This window comes from Choloepus didactylus, chromosome 23 (assembly GCF_015220235.1).
Source record: "Choloepus didactylus isolate mChoDid1 chromosome 23, mChoDid1.pri, whole genome shotgun sequence".
Lineage (NCBI taxonomy): Eukaryota > Metazoa > Chordata > Mammalia > Pilosa > Megalonychidae > Choloepus > Choloepus didactylus.
Genome location: NC_051329.1, coordinates 29,762,049 through 29,786,720, shown reverse-complemented (window position 1 = coordinate 29,786,720; position 24,672 = coordinate 29,762,049). Strand labels below are relative to the sequence as shown.

Sequence of the window (24,672 nt, the reverse complement as noted above, 5' to 3'; positions counted from 1 at the left end):
GCCCATGTCTCCATCCTAGTCATGTCAACAGCTACCTAATTGGTTTCCCATACTGATAATGAAACATAAATCTGAGCATATCACTCCTTTGCTCAAAGCTCTTTAATGGCTTCCCATTACACTCACAACACACACACATACATATACACACACGTCCTGCAAGGCTATGGCTGATTGGCTCATCTACTTTTTCAAACTCATTGCTCATTAGTTCCATTCACTTGCTACATTCCAGACATACTGGCCTTCTTTTAGTTCTTTGACATGCCAAGCTCATCCACCATCCCCACTCCCCTACCTCAGAAGCCTCCACACTTGCTAGAATGCCCATAACCCTCATCCTCACTCCCAACCCACCCCAGTGCACCACTGCACCTTCTCACTTCTGGAATGGCTTTCTTCTCTTGGTCCACTCAAATCCTACCTATGAAATCCCATCTCCTCCCTGTCAGCTACTGTGAGCCTCCCTCTGGAGTTCTTGTTTGGGGATCTGTATCACATGATGACATTTATCACTCTGTCTCCACTCATTCAACAAACACACTGAGCTCCTGCTCCTACTCCTAAGTGACTATGACTTGTGATATGAAGGGTGCAGTCATGGTAGATGAGAGAACTTGCATAGGTGGGTGGTCTGGAAGGCCCCTGGGGAGTGATATTTTCATAATTTATTTTACATTTTATTGTATCTCCCCATTAGATTGTTAGCCCGTAAAGACAAAGACCATGTCTGCATAGTTCACCAAGGTATCCCCAGCACCTTCCCCATGTCTACCACATAGTAGGAACTCCAGAGCTGTGGAAGAAAGTCATTCCAGAAGGAAAAGTTATGGCTTGAGTAAGAATGACGAGCAGGTTGAACTAGTTGGGAGCAGCTGGAAAGAGCTTTCATTAGGTAGTGCTTTGGCTCATACATTGAGTAATACTGTGGACATAGCACCTATGGGTACCTCACTTTCTGACAGAAACAGCTCCAAGGCTTTGGAAAAAGAAAAGCAATAGGGTCTAGATCACAGGAAATGCATGGAGGTGGGGAGTAGGGCACCAAAAAAAGGCTAGAGAGGCTGGAGAGTCAAGAACGAAGTAGGTAACAGAGAAATACAGCTGCAGAGGAAGAGGTCCCTCAAGGAAGACCTAAAATGTCAGGCTTTCAGCCCCTGCTTGAAGGCAGCACGGCATCATGAGAACAAGCACTGAGAAGCCCTGCATGAAGACTGGCTCCACCACTTCCCAACTGGATGACTGTAGGAAAGTGACCTTCCCTCTCTGAGTCTCCAAATTGTAGCTAAAGTCTAGCTCATACGATTATTAGCTTTAAATTAAACAATGTATGTCAAGTCCCGCTTAGCAGGGTGACTGGCCCAAAGGCGGCAGTAGCAAATGCTACTCCCCCATTGCCCCCTCCCCCTTCCCCCCCTTCCTGGTACACTTTCTGCTCCCCAGAATGTCACAGGTGTTGTACTTTGGGAAAATTAACCTGACAATGGAGTCCTTCATTCTTTAGCTCACCCGGCCTTTTGGAGCCCCTGCTTTGCACCTGACCTCTGAGCTAGGCACCATAGGTGCCTGTGGTCCAGTGGAGGTGGAGGGGACATGCACAGTAACTTCGAATGAGACAGACTGACCCAAAGTCACACAGCAGTTCAAAGGGAAGAGGAGGCTTCCAGACCCAGCAGAAGTTTCATAAGCTAGCATTTCATTAAGCCTTGAAGGAAGAATTTGATTTGGATAGAATGTCAAGATAGTTTGGAGAGGAACAGATAGAGACCAGGGGCAGAGAAGATAGCTATTATTATAACCTCTCTAGGACTCCTTTTCACCAGCTGAGGATCAAAATACCCATGATGTAGTGTAAAGAGCCTTGAGGTAGGACAGCCAGTTTTGATCTCAGCTTTAACTCTTACTAGCCATGTGCTTCATACCACCTGTCTGATACCTGGTTTCATCTGTTAAAAAGATGATCATATCTACCTTTCGGGGTCACTGTAAAGATTCAAAGAGCACGCATATAAAGTGCCCAGAACACAGTAGGTATTTGAAATGGTTCTTTGCATCAGCCAAATGATGGGGTCTTCTGGTAGAAGATGACTGGTGAAGTCCGATCCAACTCTGAATCATAGTGTGCATGCTTGTCCAACAGTAAGGGGACCTCCTGAAGACCAAGGACCCTCTTGGTCTCTGAATGGGAGGATGAAGAAAGGAAATCAGAAAGTACCCTACTTTGGCCTTCTTACATGGTTTTAGATGGCCTAGTATTTACCCGACAACAGCTTCATTATAAGAATCCAACCTTCCAACTTGTGAGCAGGGTTTGAGGGATCTACTGAAAATCTGAAGCAATAGCACCAAAAAATGTAAACAGCCCTTTCCAAATAGGAAACCTTTGAGAGCATGTAATAGAGAAGCCTTCCCAGCTTATGCCACATATAATTTATAATTCCCTCTTCGGTCCTCTCATAGAACCCCACTTATTTATGGGGTTAATTGTAATTATGCAGGCCGACTACCCATCCCATTTCCAGATTAAAGAGTGTCTTACACACACCAAGTACTTTGAGTTGAATTAAAACATCAAATCCAGATCCTTCATTTTAAAAATGAGGGACCTGAGCCTGAGAAACTGGCTTGCCAAGGATGCACAGAGCATGTGCTGCATGGCACTGCTGAAGCAACCAGAGAACACTTAATAACTTACTGAATTAGAAGTTTCTGGTGAAGATCACCCTCAGGTTTACCAGTTGGGTGAATTCTTGAGTTCCATAACCTTTGTACCTTGGCTTCCTTATCTGTCAAGAGGGGATAAAACTTTTCACAGGACAACTATGAAATGAAAATGTAAATGCAGTGCTTTAGCACCTGTGAAGGGGTAGTAGAAATGTAAGGACAGTTTTTAGGTCTGCAAGTTTATCAGAGCCAAGTGTTGTAATCCCATAAAGCTTGTAGCTTTACAATACCTGACCTACTAACTGAAGTGGGACTCAATAACTATTTTAGTGTAGAATTAGGTCAGGTTTCTGACAGTGCTTATTAGCACATGGGTCAGGCCTCTACTTCAGAATGAGAAAACAGGTTAAGTAATGTGATTTCACAATGTAAGTTCAAAGACAAGGATTAGGTCATGGCCATTTTCATCTATCTAGTGCCAAGCTTTAATGAAGAATAGTACTGAAAAGACCTTTGTATAACTGAACCACTTGAACAAGCACTCTCAGCCCTGGGAAGGGGGTTGGAGGTGGGAGGACAGACGGAAAGAATGCTTAAGGGGTTATGCCTATTTCTTTTTAAAATTCAGATAGGTTTATTTTTCGATTTTAAAGAATACTCAAATCTTTCGTCATAATAATCACCAAACATTTCATGGATCCAGGTAGTGTCCCTAATTAACATTTTATTATATCTAATATAACAGTATAGAAAGAGCATTAAGAAAGTTGAGAAGGACATGTATTTGCCTTCAGTGTTAAATATCAACCAACATTCCTATAGGACAGGTTGAGCAGCACCCTCCCACATTACACACAGACCATAAGCTTTCATGAAGTACTATACTGTGAAAGACGGCATTTTGGTCTGCTAGGCTCACTTACAAGCACCAATTTTCTGTGAGGATCAGAGAGGTTATGTTAGTTGGGGTCACAGGAAACTATTTAAAATTAAGGAGTCTTATGTGTGTATGACAAAATACATAACCAGATCAGAAAGCAGGGAAACTTGGATACTATACTAGAAATACTTCAGCAGTATTTTGAGAGACTTGCCCAGGATTTTAAATGGTGACCAGTTAAACAGCAGCTTAAAGAGGGGAAATCAAGACCATACACATAGATAATATCCCCTAAGCAGCATTTATTTACCCATTAAATTCCAAAACATTTAATTTAGGAGTCTGGCATTTCATAATCACCCATCTTTGATTGACATGGGTGGACACACATGGCGCTGTCAGGATACACAAGGACAATAGCCAAAGAGTTACAAAAAAATAAATCCATGATTCTTAAACAATCACAACCCAAAAAAAAAAAAAAAAAAAAAAGTTACAAGTATCAAAACTTTAGATGCATTGCATTGAAAAGGTCTGTGCACGTCATAATTTAAAGAGGCAAAACAAGGCGCTACTGAAACCTCTACTGAAACCTCACGTTAAACAGTTTATTATAAAGCTGATGGAAAGGAGCAAGTTGTCTCTTTGTATCAGCTTCCCTTAACAGTTTTCCATTAGCTGAAGAAAGAGGTGGGAGGGGTAAATTCATTTTTGCATGCACAAGATGTACTGCTTAACAAAACACTATCAGCTTGTTTTAAATGGATTGTTTAAATATCAACTGTAAGCCTGTGTTGGCTGATTCTCCTTTCTAAACTTCCCCATTACTTCCGCCTGGATTTCGATAGATAGTAGGCACAGTAAAATGCCTCATTCAGAACGCACTTGTCAGCACAATTCAAAAAGGGAGCTCCTGTGGGCTCAAAGCAACCATCAATCCAGCAATGCCCATGAAGATTTATCTGAAACTGCTTCCCAAGGGACAGGGGAGCAGATCTGAGTAGCTGTGCTGCCAATACAGATAGGTTTAGCACTAGATATTTAGTGATTGTGGCAAGGAAGAATCAGTGATGAGGGGGGTGGTGGGTAAAGGAGGGGCCCGGGACCCGAAAGATCTTCAGTTGCCTTCTCCCGCTTCTTCATCCTGCTGGTCGCTCGTCCAGAGGGTGAGGTTGTCTCGCAGCAATTGCATGATGAGCGTGGAGTCCTTGTAGGAATCCTCGTTTAGTGTGTCCAGCTCAGCTATGGCATCATCGAAGGCTTGTTTGGCTAAGAGGCAGGCCTGCTCAGGTGCATTCTGGATCTCATAGTAGAACACAGAGAAGTTGAGGGCCAGACCCAGCCGAATGGGATGTGTTGGCTGCATGTGCTCTTTGCTGATTTCAAAGGCTTCCTTGTAAGCGGCCTCAGAAGCTTCGACCACACTGTTTTTCTTCTCCCCGGAAGCTACCTCTGCCAAGTAGCGGAAGTAATCGCCTTTCATTTTCAGGTAAAACACCTTGCTCTCATATTGGAAATCATTACAGTTCTTGATGAGGAACTTGTCGAGCAGAGCCAGGACATCATTGCAAACTGTCTCCAGCTCCTTCTCAATCTTCTCCCGATAAGCTTTAACCTTCTCCAATTTCTTTTCATTTCCGTCAGCCATGGTTTTCTGCTCAATGCTGCTGATCACCCTCCAGGAAGATCGCCTGGCACCAACCACATTCTTGTAGGCCACAGAGAGGAGATTGCGATCTTCATTGGACAGAGGTTCATTGAGCTCCGTCACCTGCAAAACCCCAAAAAGATAAACACTGAGAGCCAAGTTTGAAAATCTTGGAAAGAAACCTTTCCAATCAAATTAACAACCCTTCTCAAAAATAGGATTATAGACGAGGCACTCTGGAGAATAAAAGCCAAAGAGATAAGGATCCTATCTGAAGGAAGATTGTAATCTAATAGAAGGGATAAAAACTTGAAATTCAAAATAGGAAGTGATAAGGGCCTTGAGAAATTCATAATTCAGGTAAGTATGCTGCCTTTATCTTAGTAGAGGCATGGATGTAAGTATAATCAAGGAAAGGTTATGAGGTGGTGGTATGTAATGGTGGGAAGGTACAGCTATTACACAAAAGATATTCCAAAAAATAAGAACGTGCAACTCCTTTGCCAAATGTTCAAAGATGACAGATTTGAGGTCTGTCCCAGATCCTACTTCCAGTTTTATATTCTGGAGAGAACCAATCCCACCTCAAATACATACTAACAGATGACAGGAGCGTCACAGATGACATCAAACACCACACAGCTCTCTCATGGTTACATGTGGAACCCCACTGATGCTCCCAGCCCTCCCCCGCCAAGCCAAAACAGAGAATGATGCATTGGTGGACATTAAAGTGCACTAAGCCTTGGCTGAAAGTAAGCACAAGCTTTACCCTGACCTAACTGGAAACCCTGACTGACCAAAGATGGAAGAACCAATTATTTTAAGTGGAGAGGTTAAATTCCATCTGACTTGAAACTTCCTTTAGTTCTCAATGATGCCACCTCCAAATGAACCAGCTATGAACCAGCTATGAACCAGTAGAAAGAATACTGGACTGAGAATCAGAAAGCATTGGTGTGGGCTCCAGTAAAGCTGCTTACTTGCTAAATTCACATATAGGGCACTTCCCCAAGAGCTTATGTCATCTTCTGTAAAATAAGGGGATTCCACCTTACTTGTATGATCTACTGGTAGAGACCTTTGATTTAAAAGAGAAAATTAAGAAAGCAAAACACTTAGGAAACCATAAAGCACTAAACAAATTTAAAAAAAAGTATTACTTTAAACTATAAGGACAGAACCTTTTCATATGGAGAGAAAAAGCCAAGTTCAATGGAGAAAGTTATTAACAGTATATTCAAATAGATATGTTTAAAATGGAAAATGACTGAGCAATGGAGCAGCAGAAATTTTAAACAAAAAATCAAGATACCAGTTCCCCCTTTTAATTTCCCCATTTCCTCTTTGCCAGGACGCCCGCTCTCACACTGCCAATCTTTAACCCAGGATTATGTCTCTCCTCCTTTGTCTACTCAAGTCAACCCAACCCACTTCCTTCTTCAGGTGGCTACAAGCACCCCCCTCAACTGCTCTCCAAGAGGGCTGCCTCTATTCCAGTCAAGCCAGGTTCCTCATTCCTCCTCAAACACACTTTAGTCTCCCTACATCAGAGGTCTGCCCCACACAGGGCAGTCCTCTCCTCTACTAATCCAAAATCCAACTGCAAATCCAGCTAAAGAACTGCAGTCCCAGTTTTCTCCAGCGAGTATTTTAAACACTCACTGACTTTACATTTGCTTATTGAGAATATAAAAAGACTTTGTAGATACTTGTTTGATCATTTTAGTCTCTTAAGGAAGCAGTCCTTATAGATTAAAATTCCATGCCAAATACTCTTGACAAATCTCTGAACACTCAAATTCTCCAGAATGATTCACTTTTCTAGGGAAATATTCAATAAAATAAAACATGTGACAAGAACAGAATTTAGAGAGCTTCTTAGAGTTCACAGTAATTAAATCCAACTAAGGCCACCTGACATTAAAACTGCAAATGACATCCATGGGGAGCCAGAGTATACTTCACCCTGTGAAGGATAAAGCTACTTTTGTCAGACTATTGCAAAGATATACCAGGGTAACATTCCAGAGTATATCATTACAACTGCTTGTACAACGGACAGTGTAATTACTGAAACCTAAAACATCTGGTGTTTAGCCTGATTGAGGTACCTGTATGACCTACAACAAACCAGGATCTTCCTGGGTATCAAATGTAAAATAAAGACGACTGGCCCAAATGATCCCCAAGACCTCTTTCAGTTCTATGATTCCATTTTTCTTGCCCTCCAATAAAAGGTATGGTAAGGCATGAAGATGATACCATTGACTTAAATGTATCTGTGGGTTTCAGAATTCAAGTAGCTTATCCTTTCTCCATTGGGCAAAAAAACTACCAAAAAAGGCCACTGGGCAATATTTATGACACCTTCAGAAAAAAATCGTTTACTAGGAATATTAGTGTTTATATAACAATCATCTGGTTGCCTGCCAGTCTGAATGAATCACTATCTGCATCAGCTGAGAGTGACTAACATAACTAAGCAAGCAAACATTATTCTTAGAATCCCGGTGAGGGCCTAACCAGGAAATTATCGATGTTCAAATATAGTATTTTTTAATATTCCTGGGTTACAACTCAGTTAACAAAAGGAAACTTGTGGAATGAAGATAGTTTATTACTTTATAAAACTAAAGAAAACTGGGCGTTTTCCCTAGGTTAGAAAATTATCAACCTAAGTGAAATCAGATGGCCCATTAAAACAAAAAAGATTTGCATCCAGTTTTTATTGGTGATACATATCTAGAATAACCTCCACTAGTCAGTTTGTACCAGTTCTCAACACTTCAAAACACCAAAATACTGGAGCCAGGAAAACTAAAGAAGTTCAGTCATACACTAAGAAGCAAACAATGGGAAGCAATGCAGTGTGTAATGGGGAGGAAAATAATACAGCACTAGTCCCAACCATGCTACATACTAAACCAGGTGATCCTCGCAGATTCTACGGAGATGAGAATTCTTGCATCTCTACAATCATTAAATTCCCAAATAGTTTCTAATTAGGGACAATATGAAGCAAAGATAAAACACAGAATTTCAGAGAGAAGAGACTAGTAAATGGTTCATTCTACCACTAGCATTACAACACTCTCATTTCCACCACACATCAGCTGCCCTGAGTGCAGTCCCTCCTGGGCACTGAATCTTTGCATGGCTACAACCCATTCTAAAAGGTCCCCCTATCTCTCTCACACAGCCTCTCTACCTTCTTGCTCTCCTGCCCACCTCCCCACGCCAGTTATACTCGCACACACCTTTCCTAAAACGGTGATTGGTTCTTCCAAACTGATAAAGGCCCTCCTTTACATTTCCTATAAGGTATATTGGACTCCATGCCAGCCACTTTACCCAGTCTTTGCTGCACCAATTCCCAACTCAGGGAGACTCCAATCACCCACTTTCTCTGCTCCAGGACTACACTAAAGTCACAAATAACCTTGCCTGCTACAAATTCACTCATCTTCCTAAGACACCATCCACTTACTAAAAACTCCCTAACAGCCTCCTTACTCACAAGGCAATAAACCATGCGTTTGTGAGCAAAAATAGATCGACTGCCAAAAATAGCTCAAGGACTACTGGGAAAGCTTTAAAAAAATTCTTAATCTGGGCAACATCCAACATCAAAAGAAGTACTGAGCAAAAAAAAAAGTAATATTGAGCAAACCAAAACGCCACCCCTGAGCTGCCGGGCCATACCATCATAGCTAGGGTTAAAGTTGCTTGGCCCGAACAGCTCTCGACATCCTTTATACTTACCGAAACACTACTGACAGACTTACTTTCTATATAAGAGATTATAACAGAGGAATATGATTCTCATGAACAATTAAGTAAACATGACCACATCATAATGTCTTTAAGCCTCTTTGGCAGAACTCATCATATGGATAAAGAAAGCTAGAGGAATGAAAGCTTTTTGGTTGCCTCTTTACCAAGTTTTAATGCCCAGCCAGGCTGCAACCTGGCAAAGCACCTACTACTTGCCTGAACCAGGAAAGACCACACCCACTTCTTACTGGTCACTGTGCAAGGAATACTCCCAAGCCAGGGCCAGGCTGAGCCCCTTCCCTCACCACAGCCAGGCTGCTATTCTATTAGGCCACGACATAGGCAAAACTCCAAGCTCAGAGCAGACAGGCTTAGGCAATTAATATCCATTGTAAGTATAACATTATATCACTAAGAGACTTCCTTTGTCCTGTTTTTAACATAACTATACTTTCACAGGACTGGCAGGGATGAAAAACCACCCCATCTGAATGGCATTACTGCCTGCTACAGTCCTTGGAGACAGTAGGATTGGAAGTTTCAGAAGCTATGACAGGTTCTGATCACAGAAAGTGCCACCACCCCCACCACCAAAAAAGAGAATGACAGGGCAACAAGTAGGTGTGGGAGGAGCCCCAAAACAGTGGGGCAGAAGATAGGCTGCCTCAGCTAGTACACTAGGAGGAATTCAACCAACAACCCAGAGACTGAAATACTGGGGTCCTATATAGGTTTATAAAATATACTAAAGGCAAAATGATGCCAAAGAAATAAAACAATTTCTTAAAATACTACAAGTACAATATAACATAGCCTTGCAGTTTTTAATTCATAGCAGGTTCTCAAATTCAATAAATACTTTTGCTTTTTAAGCTAACAATTACCCTGGTCTTCAGAACAAGCAAAATTCAGATTGAGTTTGCCTTTTATGCTTCTCTACTATAGCTAAGACACATAAATGGTAGATTCTATTTTTAATCAAACTTGACAAAAATGACTTCCACCCAATAGATTAAATTATTTTAATAAACCCACCTGTGAAAGCACTTAAGTTTTAGTCACTGAAGACAACAATGGTAGACATACCAAAATATTTTCTAGAAATACTATCCCTTAGCCTCATAGGGCAGTATCACACAGTAGTTAAAGTGAGCTCTCTAAATTCAAGAGTTCAAATCTTGGCTTCATAACTTCCTAGTTGTTTCACCGTGAGGAAGTTAACCTCTTTAAACTTTGTCTTCCCCATTTTTAAATGTATCGAAATGTAACAGTACCAATGTCTAGAGTTACTATAAAGATAAGTGAGAATGCACACATGGAATAACAGCTACCACATACCTGTTAGTACTTAGGAGTGCCTCCTAAGTAAAGTGATAAAAAAATTCCATAAACTTGAACTGTAACATGAAAAACACAGGGGTACCCCCTGCTGGACCACAGTTCTGGTTAAGTGTGCCACTGCAGTCGACCACTAATGTAAAATCCCAAAGACAAGAAACACACTTTTGGTTTCTTTAAGAGAGGAGAGAAGGGATCCTTGACTGTGAGAGCAGCAATTCTGGGACTAATTCAGATGGGGGCCACAACTACCCATTTCAAGGCAGAAAAGCTATAGGAAGTGCTTTTTAATTCAGCTTATATTGCAGGAAGAAGCCAAAGCCTTCTTCCCTCCTCAGCCAATATATGACAAAGTGAAAATTACATTTTGAATAACCAACTGGTGGGAAACAGGGCTCCACTAGCTCTTTAATGTACTTCAAAGTGGCTTTAAGATTTCATACTAACCGCTATTTTGGTACTCCTCGAAATTACCCTTAGTTTAATGTCTGCACCATGGATTGTCTTGCCCTGGGCTACTCAGCTATGCTCTCCTTTTACACACCACCTGCTCATCTCTCCACTTCCCATAATCTCACAGCTGTTGGAATAAGAGACTTTTGCCGCTGGTTGCGCCAAGTACCTCTTCCTCTCCAATTCCAATTTCCTTAAGCTGCAGCTTTGTTTCCTGCTCTTAGGATACCTACAGATATTCTTTATCAGCATTTTAACTGACTCTGTATCAAGTGTTAAAAATATCCCATGCTATCTCAAATAACTTCTTTTATAATTTCACAATTACCCCCTATATAAGTTTCAATATAAAAAACATGACTTAAGACATAAGAGATATGACTAAATTATTTCTATCCATGAATATTCACCAGAACTCTATCTGGTTTTTGCTCTCCTTCCTCAAATCACTTAATCTTCTGAACTGACATTTTTATTGCATTTTTATAGACTTATTTCACACAGTTCTTGTAAGATGCTATTGTACTCATTTTACAGAGGTTACAAATTGTGTGAAGTCATTCAAAGCCAGGCCTAGAAAAGACTTGGGTTCAGGCCTAGAAAAGACTTGGGTTCTAGAATCTTCCAGCTTATATTCTATGTCAAAAAGGACGAAGCTACTAGGTATGATGAGAGCCTGAAGATACCCCTTTACTTCAATTCAGAAACATTTTTTGCCACTTCAAATTATGGGGTGCAGCAGGGAACTGTAGTTTTCAAATGATCTGAGGCAACACCATCATTTCCAATATGCATAATTTTTTTCTTAAAGCTTACCAATACCATCCTCCAGGTGACGCTGATAGCATAGAGAACATTTATTACAGACAAGGCAGTATTATTAGGTGCCCATTTAAATGACATAGAAAATAGAAAATAAATTAGAGGACTGAAGGTTGAAAACTGACTAACACCAATATTCCTACTTTTACACTTCAGAGAAACAAAGGCCAAGAGACATAAGGTTCAAGTTCAGAGTGGTGGTGCCAGAACATCCCCTCACTCAGGTGCCTGCTCCAGGCCCCTACAGCAGTCTGTTTACCTGCCCTTCCACCACCCTGAAGAGAACCTACAAAAAGCCAGAGGGTGAACTTGAATTCAGACTGGGCAAAAGTTTCTATTTAAGGCCTGTGATACCAATGAGGACAAGCCTTCCCAATGACATTCTTGAAGAATCCAATCTACAAACACCAACTTAACAAGTAAAACATTAAGACCTCGGGCAAGACTGTTCCAATAAATATATTCCATTAATTCAGGTGGCAAAAAAAAAAAAAAAAAAAAAAAAATTAATAGAGGGGACATATTAACAAAAAGTTCTTATTTTTATAATAGGAATTACCTTAAGGAAATGGTTTATCACAATTCTGTGATGACACCATTAGAGCCTGACTTGGAATTTTCAATGCTAGATGACCTGTCCAACCCAGCAGTCATTTCAGATATAGACGATATAGATTCCCAGCATCCATTAATGGCTGTGAAGGATCCATTAACTTGCAAAAATGCTACCTTAAAAGCCTCAGAGAAAATCTGTGGACATAAGCAGCTGATGCAGGAAAGCATTTTCCAAACCCACTTATGAAGACCAGAAAGTCAATTTTTTTTCACTGCCCAAACCAAATTTCATTCTGGTAACATCTCTCCATTCTTTCCTTGCTTTCCAGGCCAAGCTGCCTCGGGTTTCCCAAAGCTCCAGAATGTACCCTCGGGCCATTTTTCCTGAACTTCAATCCACCTTCCTTGAAGGCCCATGCCTACTTTATTTCCAAAACCTTTATTCTCCAAAGGCCTCCTGACACTGTGGCCCTTAAGACCCACTCAAGGAGTGAGCAAGGGCCTACCTAAAATATCCCACAGAAAGGCCTCAGCCTGCATAATCTCATACCACTCAGTTACCAGGGAAGAGGCTCATTTAAATGTGACTGGCTGTGTGGTCAGAAGCAGTTTTATCCCAAAGATAATTAAGCTTCTGGGTCCCTTCCAAGGAAACATGTTCACATAACCAGTCCAGTTTCTGAAAAATTTGCAAAATTATTTTTTATTTGTTTTCTTAAAGAATGACATTAAGCTTCAGGCCCCAAACCTAGACTGTTTCCTGGTTTGGATGAAAAACCCCTATCTAACCCACCACAGCATGCACCAGTGCTCAGATCAGGATCACCAATGAATCAACAAAGGGGCACTTTGTTGTTCTTGGTTTGCAAAAACATCCAATTAAATGTGTAACAACACCACAGGAAAGACAACTCTTCAACTATCTTTCTTACCTGGATAATCATAAAAGTGGCTTCCAAAATATATTTTACATAATATCAAATGCTTTAAAATGAGCTTTTAGAAAGACAACGAAATTGTGGGGACCCTCTGGATTTGCAGTTTTTCCTTAAGAGATCCATTCAGAAAGCCAGGCAAAGGACAAATGAGCTTTGATCCAAGGCGATGAATCTTACTTAAGCCCCCTAAAAATTGCCGGGAGAACGGGTTAAAATGCAGATTTCTGACTCCCACCCCCAGAGTCTCTAGGTCGAAGATGGGGCCCACGGGGTCCTCCCAGGTCTCGGGAGGTTGTGCGCTGAACGAACAGAGCAGGATGGTGGCAGCAGTTTGTGGCTCCACCACTGTGTGACCTTGAGGTAGAGAGAAGTAAGGTTCATTTAGACAAAACGTAAAATAACGTGAAGAGGGCTGCGATAGTGAGAGGATAAACGGAACGCTGTTCAGAAGTGCAGGTGGTGGCTAATCCACGGAATCGACTAGGGTGTGGCTGGGCACGACTCCTTCACCGGAAATCAAGCTGCAGAATCCATCTGCGAGGCGCTCTGGAATGCAAAGGCACCCAGGTTCGTCTCACCCGTTAAGTCACATCTCGTTTTAATCCTGAAGCACACGGGCGCAGCATCAACCCCAGTGGTCCTGGGTCGACCCGCCGCCCCCACCCCACCCCACCAGCGTCCCTGCAGGGAGAGTGTCCCGGCACACAAAGCCAGGGCCGGGGCGTCGGAAGGTGCAACGAAAACAATTCGGGCGAGCTGAGCAAAACAGAGGAGAGTAACACGGACTCCAGGTCTTGTCAGAGAAAAGGAGGGGAGCCGGGGCGCCACCCACTCGGAGACTCTTTATTACCAGGTGAAAGGGGGAGGGCGGCGGTGACCCCCAGGTGCCGGTGGAAGAGTCTGGAAGGAGGAATGTGGCTCCCGCCCGTTTCGTAGGGAACCCCCTCCCCCACCCAGGGCTCCGAGCTAGGACGCGGAGGCCCCCGCCCACCCGCCCTCAGGGCTGCATTCGCGACCCCCAGCGGCTTCCTCCCCGGAGACCCCACCCGGGGTCAGAACGCAGGAAAGGCGGGGCTCCCAGCGGGCGCGGGAAACGCCGGCCGCGGCTGCGCCCTGCGGGGTCGCGTGGGGCGCCCTGGGGCGAGCGGGAGATCCCAGCCGGCCGCCCCATCCCTCCCCCACGTCGGGCCCCGAGGCCGGCCGCGCGGGCCCCCGGCGTCTCACCGCCTTCATAGCGGAGGCCATGTCGTCGTAGCGCTCTGCCTGCTCGGCCAGCCGCGCCCGCTGCAGCAGCTGCTCGCGGTCCCCCATGTCGCTACGGCTCGGTCTCGCCTCGCGCCCCGCACCGCTCGCCCGCTCCCGGATCGCCGCGGAGGCCGCCGCCGCGCACGCGCACTGGCTCCCGGCCGCCAAGGGAGGCTGAGACTACACCGCCACCCGCGCCCGCTCGCTGGCTCGTCCCGCGCGCTGTGGCTCGCGCTGAGAAAGCCGCCAAGGAAGGAGAGGCGGCCGCGCCGGGGGGAGGGGAGGGCTGGAAGGCGCCTGCGCAGTGGGAGCGGACGGGCCGGGCGGCGGGGAGCGGCGGGAGTGGGAGGGGGGAAGGGCGGGCTGGCCCTAACGGTCTATTTCAAGGTGACGTCACCTACTATAAATAGCCGCCGCTGCAGCTGCCCCTGCCGCTGCCCCGCCCGAGAGCTGCGCAGGCGCCCTGCGAGTGCTGCATTTTACCGCCGCAGAGGTGGGGGTGGGACTGCGGAGCCCCAGGATCGGGCGTGGTGATGGCGGCCGTTTAGGCGGTGCGTTGTCACAGTCCCATCCTGAAAAGCGCCACTGAATCCATGTTAGCGGCCTGGCTTGAGAAGGGTCCAAAACGCAAATAAACCTCCAGCGTGGAGAAGCCTGGAGGGAGAGCGCCCCGAGGGGGCGGGTCGGGCCCGCCCCCGCGGTCCCACCAGCATAGGCTCCGCGGGGCCACACCCTGCGCCTAGGTTTACCGAATCTTGCTCAGACTTTTGGGGACACTACCACCACCACCACCACCACAACCACATACGCACACACTGGGTTGCAGAGTTGCGCCCCCACCCTGAGAGGTGGCGTCGGGGGCAGGCTGTGTCGCCTGGGCTGGGACGAGTCACATTCACGACGCACTTGCAGGGAACCGACCCAGTGCTGGACATCTTCAGGCCTTACTGCATTTAATTCTCGCAACCCATACTGCACGTGGGCGCAGCTGGTCGCCCCATTTATCAGATGTGGAACCTGAGGCAAAGCGGGGTTAGTTACTTGCTCCAGGTTACACAGCCGGTCAGTGATAGGGCCTGGATCTGGGTTCAAAGCCAGGCAAGGAAGGGATGGGCCGGCCGGTTGGTCACTTAAGCTCTTCTCAGTCCTGGCATTCGGTGTGGCTTCCAAGCAAGCCAAGAAAAACCGGCAGACTAAAAACATGCTGACCATGTCTTATATGCCAAGGGCAGCACAGAGAGGGGGCCTTGGGCTCTGAGAGTTTTACTGCGCACTTGCTGGGTACTTATCACTGAGGAGATGGGGTCGCTACAGAATAAGTAAAATACGCCCATGCCACTGAGCAGCCCAGCTTTAAATATACAAGAACAGGTGTGCCGGACCTTTAAGGGGATGAGAGTGGTGAAAGAGATATCAGGGGGTGGGGTACAGCATGGACAAATCCTTGGCAGTGAGGATAAAAACAATCTGGGAGATGGTGAAAAGAGAGGGCTGCTAGTGGAAATGAGGTTGGGTAGAGAGAGATTATGGAGTGTTTTAAATGCCAGACTGAAGATTTGAGACTTTATCCTCAAGTAACTGGGAACCACAGAAGTAGCAGAAGTCATATTTCTGGCCAAGAATCTGTCTCTGGAGAGTAACATGCATTAGAAGGAAAAGGGAGGGACTGGAAACTGGACCATTTCTGGACCTCAATTTTGCTGTCTGGAAAATTGAACTTGAAGGACTGTTAAAGGACTGAAGCACAGAAATCCTCATTCTGGAATGTCAGGGCTACTGGGGCCCTTACAGTCACCACTGTCTGAGTCCTTATCTTGCATAAGGGGAAACTGGGTCTTGGGAGGAGAGGCTGGCTCCAGTTTGTGCAGGGAGTGAGCAGAGCTGGAGCCTCCATACCAGGTCTCCTGCCTCCCAGGCCTCCTTCTCCTACTGTGATGCTAAAATGAGGACCTTGGCATCCATGACAGGATTTGAGTATAGGTCTGGGGGAAGGCCCCCACTGCCCACTTCATCCTGCTTTGAAGAGACACCTTTGTTGACTAGAAACGGAATCCAGGTTAACAAACCAGGCTGATCTTGCCCCTAGTGAATATCTTTAAAGAGCCTGATAACTTATAATTAATCTTTCACCCCATGCAGCCAAGAGGGCTATCTGAGAGGTGGGGCAGGGGCTAGAGCAGTATTGAGGGGACCTCAGTGGTTCCTTCCATCCCTTAGAGGCTATTGCTTTTCTGATCATGTAGTACTGAGAAGGATTTCAAAAGTGAGAATTAGGTAGAGCTGATTTTGACTAAACAGTTGATTTTGACATTCCTAAATGACACTTTAGTTGTCCCAGGAAGTCTGTCTTTTCCTTCTCACCAAACTTCCCTGTCTTCACTTCCTCACCTCCCATCCAGCCCTCGGCCCACTGCAGTCTGGCTTCTGCCCCCACTCCTCCACCTAGATGGCCCTCATTGAGACACCCAAAAGCCTCCTTGTTGGCAAATCCAAGGATGCTTTGGAGTGTTCCCCTCCCACAACAGCTCACCCCTCCCTGAAACACTCACTTCTTAGCTTTCATGACCCTATACTCTCCTGGTTTCCTCTCTGCTCTTCTGGCTGCTCCTTTTCTGTCTCTGTGTGAGCTTGTCTTCTAGGCCCACCTTGAACTTCAGGGGTCCTTAGGGCTTTGTCCCAGGCCTTCTTCTCTTCCCACTCCATGCGTCCTGGGTGACCTTGTCCACCCCCACTCTTTAAAGGAACATCTACCATGTTCCCAACAACAGATAAGAGGCTTTGCAGAGATGGGTTTTTTGTTTTGTTTTGTTCTGTTTTGTTTTTTTGCTTCAAGGCACCCTGTAAAGGTAGGTGCAATCTCCACTCCCATTTCACAAATGAGGAAACTGGCTCAGAGATGTTACATGTCTTGAACACAAAGTCACCCAGCTGGTAATCAGCAGAGCCAGGATTCAAACTTAGGTCCATCAGACTCCCAAGCCTGATGGCCCTATACTGCCTTTTGGTGTTAACCAAGAAGTCTCAAGATATGATGTCATTCAGATTGTAAAATGTGAACGTAAGTCTCCTCCATACAGCCTACACACTATTACCAGCATCTGTCTCCTTCACCCTCAGGTGAGAGCCGCCAACTCCCCAAATCCTCTTAAGTAAAGAACAGTAGGTGTACCTTGGACAGGGCACCCCCTGCCAGGGCTCCGAGTCTGATCAATAAATGAGACTTTAACCAACTCCAAAGAGAGTTCAGGAATGAAGTGAAGGGGGCTGACAATTAATGTCAGATACACCAAAAGAGGCCCAGGGCAGGAGCCAGGTCTGCATCTTTGCCTGGAACAGGGTCTTACTCTGGAACAGAGCAACCCCACCAACCCCACCCCCCTGCCCCCCAGCTTGCTAAAGGGGTGTGTCTGGTGGGATAGGGGAGAAGGAAGCTAGTTCTGGACTTGAATTCAAATCCTGCTCCACAAGTTACCAGCTCTCTCTGTTTACCTTACTGTAAACTGGAACTAACCACACCCATTTCTTAGCAATCAGTAGCATGGTTTATATTATTAGATTATATTACATATTATATATAATAAGTCCTTGCTCTGAGCTAGTGATAACAACACTCCTTGTGTGGGAAAATTGCCAGAATCCTCAGCCAGAGCCCCATGAATAGGTGATCCGTAAACGGCACATCCTGTTTTTTGTTGGGCATTTTTTTCCCCTTGGATACTCTGGGACACTCTGAGTTCCCTGAGATGTCTGGACACCAAGGAACATGTTGCACAGAAGACCTGGTATCATTCTGGGGAGATGGCATTCACCCCCTTGGCATGGTTACCATCTTGAGCAGGAGGGGCCACCTGCCCACAGATTAGTGTCACCCGGATAGAATTTTAATTTTTTCCCCCAAATGCAGGCCTCCTGCTACCAAAGTGACCTTGCTAATCCTGGGCCAATAATAATAACATCATCAAAGCAGCTACTGTTTATTAATCATTTACTTTCCGCCTGGCTCAAGAATAAACACTTTATATATATTATCAAATTCTCACAACCCTTGGGGATAAGTTGTTATCTCCATTATATGGCTGAGGAAACTGAGACCTTGAGGGTCAGACTCTTGCCCTGTGGTCCAGGCAGCCACCCACAGTCTCCCCAGCTCACACCCACTTTCTCTCATTCACTTCAGCCCCAATGTCCTTTTGCTGATACCAAATTCTAAGATCAGCCTGAACACACACATTTCTGGATCTATCCAGAGCCTTCCTTCCACTCTTCTTTCAAAGCCCGCTTCGGGAGCAGATTGGCTCCCAAGGCAGCTCTTGGCATTAAGAAGTGTGAAAATGTCCTGGTAGCTGCCATCTGCTAGCCGGTGGAGTTAGGGGGCCCCCCTTTGCAGCGCCCGCCCTCCTCAAACTTGTTCACAGGAACTCTGCTCTGGGGAAGAAGGCAAAGCTGTCACCTGTGCAATCCCAGTGAAAACAAGGGTGGAAAGGGGTTTTGCTTTAAGTTTTGCAGATGATCCAGAGGCTTGTGTTTTACCTTGATTTTTCTAGATGGTTTGGATAATTGCCACAAGCTTCTGGATTCCCACTGGGTTGGCCCAGGCAGGGAGAGGAGAGCTGGAGACAAGGCCAGAGAGTCCTGTTACTTCCCCTCTCTGAGCCTTTGGATTTCTTATCTGTAAAATGGGTGGCTACTCTAGAAGATGGCAGAGTTCTTTTTTTTTTGCCAGCTCTTAAGGTCTAGGACATTTCACCACTGTGAGGTCAACAAACAATGGCATGACAACTCAAGAGGATGCAAGTGGGATGTTTCAAAGGACAAGTATTTGGATTGTGTCATTACATGGAAGCATGATTCCACAGCAGCAGGCCACAGGGCAGCAGTTTGCTCTCCCTTTCTTTAGGCAAAATTGGGATAATTGTTCCAATTTTACAGATGAGGAAACTGAGGCCCAGAGAGGTTAAGTGACTTGCCCAAATGCAGCCCAGAGAGCCAGGGGAGGCCTCTTCCAGCTCCACCTTCACCCTTCTTTTCACTGCTGCCCTTGACCTTCTGCGAACCTGAGAACGTTCTTTTGGTTGTTGAGCTGTGAGAAGAACTGTAGTGGTGGTTGACTGCTATGTAACCTTACCCTGGGAAGTAAGGTAGAGGGTCTCTGAGTTTTCACCAGGGTTCCCTGCCAAGCAACTTTGTTTAAAAACAACATCTTTTCCTCCTAGTTTGTTAGTAGGAAGTGAGCAGATTGCTACAGCCTTCTGTCTCCTTCCAGACAACGCTGGCAGGCTGGCCCCAACTCAGGAAACGCAAAGATCCAGGAAGACCAAAGCCACATGAGGAGGCGAATTCCACGGGGGCTGGTCTCAGCAGACACGATGCTGAGCTGCCGCTGGGGTCCTGGCTTAGGACTCCTTCCCCCTTCAAAGATCCAAGATCCTCCCTCTGGCCTCTCATAACTCGACCCACCTTTCATAAGTCAACCCACCTTTCCAAGCTTGTTACCCTCTCCCTGTAACTCCTAGGCCCACCAGTTTCCCCAACTCTGCCTGTGAGGGTCCATAACTAGAATGTCCTTTCCCACCCTTCAACCTCCTTCTCTGCTTCTTAAAGTCCTTTTATACCCAGCTGAAATGCCACTTCCTCTAAGGACCCTTCCCAGCTTCCCCAGCAGGGGGCACTCTCCTCTTCTGTCTACTGCCATCGTGGCCCCCGTGTTTTCTATCTGCATAGAGTGATTTTGAGAAGACTGACTTTTACCAGCCAGCTCAGAGAGGCTGCCGCGTACCCAAGGTCCTGTGGCCAGTAGGGGCAGAGCCGGGAATTGAACCTGGGTTCTTCTGACTGTAAAGGTCACTCTGTTTGTCACTTATACCACCTGCCTCCCACCTCCTTAGGAGGTCGCCATTCCCCTTGTAGAATGGAAACACTGGAGGATAGGGCCTGTGGGAGCTGCTTGTCACCTGGCTCAGTGCCCTGAACCTCAGGCCCCTTTCCTTGTGAATGCTGAGGTGAATCCCAGCTCCCCTCTGCCTGATACAGAAATTCCACCACTGGAGCCCTGTCAGTGAGTGGCCACAGTTTTTTCAGCTTTTTCAGCTTTTTCGCCTTAATCAGCCGACTCCTAAGTGAGGATTAATTGATAGCTAAGTGAAAGGTAAAACAGGGGAGGGAGCAAGTGGGGAGGAAGGCAAGGAGTTGCTGGGAGGGCTGAGAGCAGGAGGGCTCCCAAATTCAGTGACCTACTTGCTGTTCCATTGCCTTCTCCTGCCCTGACTAAGATCTGGAGTTAACAGACCCACCTCGAATCCCAGCTCTTCCACTGGTTGCTGGGGAAGCCTGGGCAAGTCCCTGCACTTCTCTGAGCTTCAGTTTCCTCTTCCACCAAACGGTGCCTATGGCAACAAAGCTGTCCACGCTCAGTGCCCTGGGCCATTGACCAGAGGAATGAGGGCTTGGCTGAGGGAGCGGGTGAGTGCTGCCCACCGGGTGCTCATGATCATGCTATTAACTCCTTTAACTGGGGACAGTTGGGAGACCAGCACTCTCCCCAAGAAGACCTGGGGCAGCCGGGAGCACACAACATCATACATCCATGAAAAGGAGCATGGGTTCAATTTCAGTTTCCAAGAGGTGGCACAGTGGGTGGACCACTGGCACTCTGCCTGCAGCCAGACCTGGCTCTGTATCGCGGCTCCCATTTGCTAGCTGTGAGGCCTTGTGCACGTCAGTTTGCCCCTCTGAGTCCGGCTCCTCATCTTTAATATGGAATAAAAATCAGTTCCTTTTTCACAGCACGTCGAGGGGATCTGAGACCCAGGCAATGGCGCTGCTGTTATTATTAAACTGGGGAGCTGGGTCTCAGAGAGGGAAAGTAGTTCACTCATAGTCACACAGCAGGTTAGCAGCAGAACCAGATTTATGCACAGTCCCAGGCTTGCCCACAGACACTGTAGCCTTACCTCACGGAATGGAGAAAGACCAAGACCACCCTTGGAAACACCACCAAAGTGCTCACACTGGGACCGCTGGTGGGATTCTGTCTCACTGAGCTGGTCGGAGTATAGCAGAAAGTCCTCATCAGGGCCTGGGGTCATGTGTCTGGTCTGGAGACTAACCCACAATATAACTGTGGGCCTGTCAGGCCACCTCTCTGGGCCTCAGTTTCTCTGCTCACCAAATGGGAGTAAGAATTCCTGGCAGGGTGAAGGAATTATATAAGGGAATGCAGCTATTTTCATAACAGCTACCCCTGAGCTCTCACGATGCCTCTCACTATGCATCGAGCCCTGTGCTGTCATTGCCACAGCTTTATCTAGTCCTCCTAGCAACCCTTTGAGATGGGAGCCCAGTTTACAGTAAATGCCGGGCAAGGGGCAGAACCAGGATCTGAGCTCCATCGTATTCCCTCTGCTGGAAACACTCGCCCCTCCTCTTTCCATCTCTAATCTGTGCTCCTTCATCAGGTTTCAGCTTTGCCAGGTCTTCCTTTGGAAGCATTCCTTGGCCTCTGGCTCCCAGTTTTGGGGTTTGCCACTCCACCTCGATCCATCTGCACTGCGACAGTTTCTCCCTCTCCTCTGCCATGCAAGGATGTTGCCCATATCCCCAGAGCCTAGCACTGTACTTGGCATGCAGCCGGCGCTCAATAAATACTTGCTGAATGTCTGAATGCTTCGTGCCAGTGCTGGGTTGCCACTCGGCCCCAAGGGAGTCAGGGAGACTCAGAGGAAAGCTTTTGGCATCCTGCCACGCCTTACATTAGCAGCATCTTCTCCGAGTCCCGACAGCCAGCCCCCTGGGACGCCATTGGAGCCAGCTGAATTCTGGTCACTTCTTCACCTTGGAAAGGCAGCCTAGTAATTGACGTCACAGCAGTGCCAGGAGCTGCCCTGTTAATATTTAATATGGGCTTCACTGCGGCAGAGATGCAGGCTAGAGGAACTGGAAGGGGCTGTAGAGAGTCTCCATGGGGTCTTGGGGAGGACACAGATGGGAAAGCGCTACATTAACCGGAAAGCCCCCGGCGATGAGCATGAGGCTGACCCATCTTTGCCCCTGGCTTAACTAGGAAAGAGCCAGGGTAGCATGTCCCTGCAGTGAGACAAGGAGACTGCTGACAGAGCCCAAGGGCTAAACAAAGGCAGGGGATTAGGGGCTTCTGGAGACAGGGGGACAGGGAGGGCAGAGCACAGACTGGCGTCAGTCAGACCCAGACCCCAGGTTTGCACTTTGCAGCTGGGGGATCTGGGCGGCAGCTGTACCATTCTGAGCTTCAGCTCCTGCATCTGTTAAATGGAGATAATAATGTCATCCTTGCGGAGCCATGGTGAAATTAAGTGAGACAAGTGATGTAGAGCTCCTGGCCTGGCACATAGGTCCTGGACAAACCAGGCGTAGGAGCTGAGGTTGGAGAGGAAATGCAAGGTGCTTCACACTTCACTAACCAGAGTGAAGGCAGAAGAGGAGGAGGGAGGAGGCATAAGAAGGGTGACTGTGGAGGCAAACTTCTTGGGTTTGGACTTGTGCCCGTGCTGGACCCATACCTGGCAGAGCACCCCAGGATGGCAGGAACAGAAAGGCCCTGATGGACCATCTCATCTGATCATCTGACCCCTTTGTTGGACAGAGGACCCGGAGGGCTGGGGAGGGAGCCCAGAGGCTCTCATGCAGCCGGGAAGCAGTCTGGCCTGGTCTGCATCAGCTGAGGGGTTCATCCAAGGCCACAGGCATGATGAGATGTGGACCACCCTGATGTGGACCACCACCAGCACCACTTCTCTGGCCAGGATGAAAGCAGAAACCTTACTGCCTCCACTCCCACCCCTTCCTGGTCTCCCTCCAGTCTGTTTCCCCACAGGGACCTTCCCCAAATGCAAATCTGACCATGTGTCCCCCTGCTTAAAAGCTTTCCATGGCCCCACACTTAGGGTTGCCAGATAAAATACAGGACATCCAATTAAATTTGAATTTCAGAAAATGAATGACTTTTTTAGTATAAGGTATGTCCCAAACATTGCATGCAACATACTTAAACTAAATATATATGTATTTGTTGTTGGTCTGAAATGCAAATTTAGTTGGACAACGTGTATTTTTATTTGCTAAACCTAGCAAACCTACCCGCACTGCCCTCGGGAAAAAGGTAGGAGTCTTACTGGCCCACAAGGACCCTTTTGCCCCCAGCCTGTTCCCACCACTCTCTTCCACATGAACTCTCTGCTTCAGACACAATTCTTTGCCATCACTTGAGAATCCCAATCTTTTCTTCCCCTCTGGCCTTTGCAGATGTTGTTCCTTCTGCTAGGACCCTCCTGTGCCTCCAGTTCCTCCTTTTGGCTCGCTGTGCTTGACTGGACTTATCTTTCCTGCCTCTGAATAGTTGTCACTTCCTCCTGGAAGCCCTCCTGGCCTATAAGCTCAATAAGGTCAGCCACCTTCAGACTCCCCTTTCCCCCCTTGTGACCTGCTGTGCTGAGCCCTGCTTCTTCCTGCCAGACAATGCTCCACAAAAGCTGAGTGAAGACTGAATGCCTGTGTTTGAATTTCCTTCCACCCAGTGACCAATAACCAAAATCCTAACCCCACCCTGAAGCAAAGCCTCCTGCATCTTTCATCTCATCTGAGCCCTGCAGCCACCCTATAATGGAAGCAGGGAGGCATCCTTAATTCCCACTTTACAGAAGAGGAAATTGAGGAAGTGGTGGAACACATTGTTCAAGGCTCAGGTCTCTGTGTCCATCCTACCTCAGGGCCTTTGCACCTGCTGTTACCCCCACCTGGAACCCTCTTACCAAAGGTCTTTACATGGGTGATGTGGCCAATTAAATATGGCCACAAATTTTTTTGCCACTCCTCCCATCAAGAAGTGGCACCTCTTTCCTCACTCCTTGAATCTGGGCTGGCCTTGTGGCTTGCTTTAACAATAGAAGGGTGGCAGAAGTGACCCCTTCAGAATTTTATGATTTCTGGAGCCTAGGCCTCAAGAGACTTGCAGCTGCTGCCTTTGCCCTCTTGGAATGCTGCCTCAAGACCACCATGTAGGCAGCCAGTCTGGCCAACTGGAGGATAAGAGGCCATGAGACAGAGAGCTGAGGTGCTCCAGCCAACAGCCAGCACCAACTACCAGACATGTGCATGAGGTCATCTTGGACCTCCCAGCCTGGCTGTACCTCCAGCTGAATGTAGTCACATGTGTGGCCAGGAGAAACAGGCGGAGGAACCACCCAGGCCAATCACAGACTAATGAGAAGCTTGTTGTAAATTTTGCAATGGGTTGTTACACAGCCATAGCTAACTGATACAATTGCCTTTTTCATATTCAGGTCCCTGCTCAGGGTCACCTCCTCAGGAGGTCTTTCCTG

The 24,672-nt window shown here is 46.7% G+C and overlaps 2 protein-coding genes across 2 annotated transcripts; one reads left to right on the top strand and one right to left on the bottom strand.

Moving 5' to 3' along the window:
• Positions 1 to 3,826: 3,826 nt before the first annotated feature.
• Positions 3,827 to 14,582, bottom strand: YWHAH (tyrosine 3-monooxygenase/tryptophan 5-monooxygenase activation protein eta). The gene is made up of 2 exons (XM_037817390.1): positions 14,300 to 14,582; positions 3,827 to 5,315 (listed from the first exon to the last, which is right to left on the bottom strand). Exons 1-2 carry the CDS (start codon positions 14,384 to 14,386, stop codon positions 4,662 to 4,664), a joined length of 741 nt encoding a protein of 246 aa, XP_037673318.1. The 5' UTR covers positions 14,387 to 14,582; the 3' UTR covers positions 3,827 to 4,661.
• Positions 14,583 to 18,990: 4,408 nt separating this feature from the next.
• Positions 18,991 to 22,131, top strand: C23H22orf24 (chromosome 23 C22orf24 homolog). The gene is given in 3 exon segments (XM_037816878.1): positions 18,991 to 19,196; positions 21,830 to 22,031; positions 22,033 to 22,131. Coding segments are annotated over 3 exon segments (405 nt in total). The 5' UTR covers positions 18,991 to 19,092.
• The last annotated feature ends 2,541 nt before the right edge of the window (positions 22,132 to 24,672 follow it).

Coding starts and splice junctions, on each gene's coding strand:
- YWHAH (XM_037817390.1), bottom strand. CDS start 14,386: ATGGGGGACCGCGAGCAGCTGCTGCAGCGGGCGCGGCTGGCCGAGCAG. Junction 5,316..14,299: donor TGGCCTCCGCTATGAAGGCG/GTGAGACGCCGG, acceptor GGGGTTTTGCAG/GTGACGGAGCTCAATGAACC.